This window comes from Pundamilia nyererei, unplaced genomic scaffold, assembly GCF_000239375.1.
Source record: "Pundamilia nyererei isolate P.nyererei 1_Seehausen unplaced genomic scaffold, PunNye1.0 scaffold00414, whole genome shotgun sequence".
In the NCBI taxonomy this organism is placed as follows: domain Eukaryota; kingdom Metazoa; phylum Chordata; class Actinopteri; order Cichliformes; family Cichlidae; genus Pundamilia; species Pundamilia nyererei.
Genome location: NW_005187815.1, coordinates 11,535 through 14,878, shown reverse-complemented (window position 1 = coordinate 14,878; position 3,344 = coordinate 11,535). Strand labels below are relative to the sequence as shown.

The window sequence follows — 3,344 nt, the reverse complement described above, 5'->3', positions numbered from 1 at the left end:
GGACAGATAGAGCTGGGTGTCATCTGCATAGCAGTGTAAATGTATGCTATGTCTTCTAATGATGCTGCCTAAGGGAAGCATGTATAATGTAAACAGAATTGGTCCTAGCACTGAACCCTGTGGAACTCCATAATTAACCTTGTGTGAAGTGTGTGAAGAAGACTCTCCATTTACATGCACAAATTGGAGTCTGTTAGATAGATATGATACAAACCACTGACAGACAGACAGTCAGAGAGACTGAAAGACAGACAGACAGCTACGTACGTTTGACCATCTTCACGGCCGCCTTTGTAGAATGAGAATTAATCAGACCAGAGATGGTTGCCTCAACAACACGTCCGAAAGCCCCTGAACCCAGCACCTGTCCTGAAGACAGAGAGGCAGATGGGGTTTCTGCGATGAAAGAATGACTTTCTCATCTTACTTCAAACTGCAACTTACTCCAAAGCTTAAAGGTCAGTAACATAGTCTTTAGATGTGAAACGATTCAGTCCAAATGTGAATTTCAGCTTTGATATAAAAGAATCTGATTAGGAATTCAGTTTTTATACACAGTTGTCCCATTTTTTCCCAGGCTCAGGTGTGATTGGACAGTATCGTGGTTGGTTGAGTTTCTTGATGACTTTCTTGATGAAATCAAAGTTTTGCAGTTTGTTCCAAGTGCTCATTGGAACATTGAATATATTCTGCAGCATGAGGAAGATCTGAAAAACATCTGAAACACAATCTCCCAGGGGAAATTTCTGTTTACAATCAGGAAACGCCTTCATGAATGGCCCAGAATCCTCAGCTGCACAATCATCAATCTTCACACCTAGTGGAGGTAGGATGAGGGTCACTGAGAGTCAAATTGCTGAGACAGAGCTCCATAGATAGCAGATCAATAATCACACTGAAAATTATGTGAAAACAATCCAGAAGTGTTTGAAGGCAAAAACAGGTTTATACCTGTTTGGAGCCAAAGACAAAACCCAGGACACAAAGACCCGTGCCGTGTAAGGCACAATGAGGGAGAGACATTGATGAATTAATCTCATTGTTACATAAAATATGGTTTTGCAGTCTTACCAAGAACTACATGGTCTCTGTCTATTTCCCAGGTTGGGCTGTAGGGCAGCTGGGCGGGGTCGAGGTAGGTGTACTGCTGTCCATCAGGACTCACAGACTCGATCACCTTCCAACGAACTTCATAATGAGGTTTCTACACACAGAAATAAAACGGAACCAAATACTTTGGTGGATTCATGAAGTTACATGAACATGCAGCAAATATTTGACGGTCCATGCAACAGTAATGGAGCTAGTACTACTGTTCAGCTAGACGTTTATTTCATCTGAATACTAACTTTCCTCCATAAGATGATGAGGATGATGAGGAAGATGACAGCAATGATGACCAACACCAGGACTACTGCTAAGACCACCACCTGAGACAGGAGAGCTGAACACAGATAACATAAGAAATCTTAGAAATAAACACAATAATTTACCCTAAACAACAAAAAAACAAACAAAACCTGCCAAAAACTGTAGGATTAATTATTATTTTGTTTTAATATTAACTTTTTTTAGCAGAAGGCTTGACTTTATCCCTCTCACCCAGTACTGATCATCTTTTCTTGTGGGTTTATCCTAAATAGAGCTTCTCTTATTGAAAGCAATTTTATTTATATAGCGCCAAATCACCACAACTGCCTCAAGGCGTTTTATATTGTAAGGTAAAGAAGCTAAAGAAGAGACAGAAACCTCCAGCAGAACAAGGCTCAAGGACCGGTGGGGGTGAGGGGAGGGTGCCAGTTCTGTCATGATGCGGAGTCTAGTGACTCCGTGTTTATGTTTGCGATTATTGATATTGTTTCTGGTTATTAATGATTTCTAGTGCTTAGATGTTCCTGTGCCTCACTTTTGTTCCCTCTTGTCATCCCTGTTTCTACTTTCGTGTGCCTCCTGTTTTACTTTGACAGTCTGTGTCGGGTGCCGGTTTCTGTTTTGCTTTCTCCATGTCTCATCTTCTTCGATTAGTTACAGCTGTGTTCCCTTCCTGTTCCCTGTTTCCTCATGTGTGTATTCTCCGTTGCTACCAGTCAGGTCGTCTGTTCATCGTCCCCTGTGTATCTCCACCTGCATTTCCAAGTTTCAGGCTTTTCTTTGTATTTGTCAGTTCCCTGTTTGCCTCTGGGTTTTTTTTTTGTTTTTTTTTCCCGCCAACAATTACAGCTTGCTTTTTGTTAAACATTCACCTCCACTCCATGTGTCTGCATTTGGGTCCACCCTCTAACCCCGCCACGGTCTGCCAGCTCAGACAGTGACAGGTTCTCCTGGCTCTTTAATATTTCAGGTTCCTCTTTTTAGCAGAAGATTTGGCTCTGTCACATCCAGCACTGATCATTGTCCTCTGAGGGTTTTCCTAACCAGAGCTGCTCTCTTTGTTGAGGCCTCAGTTCTTCTTCAGTAGATTTTCTTTAGAAATAAATTCTTCTTTGTCTCTCTGAGCTCCTCCTGAGATGTTTGAGTCTTTGTACCAAACTCAGTGAAACTTCAGCTTCTGATCATCTCCTCCATGTATCTGCAGCACCTTTATTCAAAGTACTGAACATCTGGCAGGAGATCCCGATGTTCACATGCTGACCAGATGAGTTATGGTGTGTTAGTCTAAGTCACAGCATGAGCTTGTCTCCACTTCTCTAGTCACATTTCACTTTTCAGCTCTTCCTTCATGCATTCAGCCACTCCTGTGACCTCTGTGATGGATAGGAGCTCTGAGGAGCTCTTTCTCCTCTGTCAGCAGCTGTTTGTGTGCTCAGGATGTGGACGATGTTTTAAAGCAGACATCTGAAGACAGTGTTTGAATGAACGTTCTGCCTCAGTTCCTCAGAGAACCCGCCTGAGCTCAAACGCCTGCAGCATGGATACGTACAGCTGGAGATGACTCGCAGGTCCTTCGCTTGTCTGCCCACCGAGTTTGTGGCTTCACAGCGAACGGCCGACAGAGAGCTGAGAGTCTGGAGGGTCAGCATGCTGTGTACCTGCACAGGTGGAACAAACACACACAGAGTCACCGGTCAACTTAATATGTTACTGTTTCCCCTCCCTTCTGATGACATCACTCTCTTGATGTCAGTGGTTACCTGGGTGACACCTCTCTCTGCCACCATAGTAATGTTCTCCTGTAGCGTCATGCCCTCTGAGTCTTTTGATTGGCTCCTCCACTCGCCATTCAAATGATTGCATCTGCAGTAGGTTAAAGGACAGGATCACCATGGTAACACCAATACTGTTACACTATGTGTGTGTGTGTGTGTGTGTGTGTGTGTGTGTGTGTGTGTGTGTGTGTGTGTGTG

At 43.5% G+C, this 3,344-nt stretch overlaps 1 protein-coding gene across 1 annotated transcript in view; it reads right to left on the bottom strand.

The window, feature by feature from the left end:
• The window catches only part of LOC102197265 (platelet-derived growth factor receptor beta-like), a 23,139-nt gene that overhangs the window by 8,766 nt on the left and 11,029 nt on the right, over positions 1-3,344 (bottom strand). The window contains 5 exon segments of the mRNA XM_013915970.1: positions 268-369; positions 1,072-1,204; positions 1,350-1,444; positions 2,921-3,029; positions 3,132-3,265. Coding sequence (XP_013771424.1) covers positions 268-369; positions 1,072-1,204; positions 1,350-1,444; positions 2,921-3,029; positions 3,132-3,265 — 573 coding nt within the window.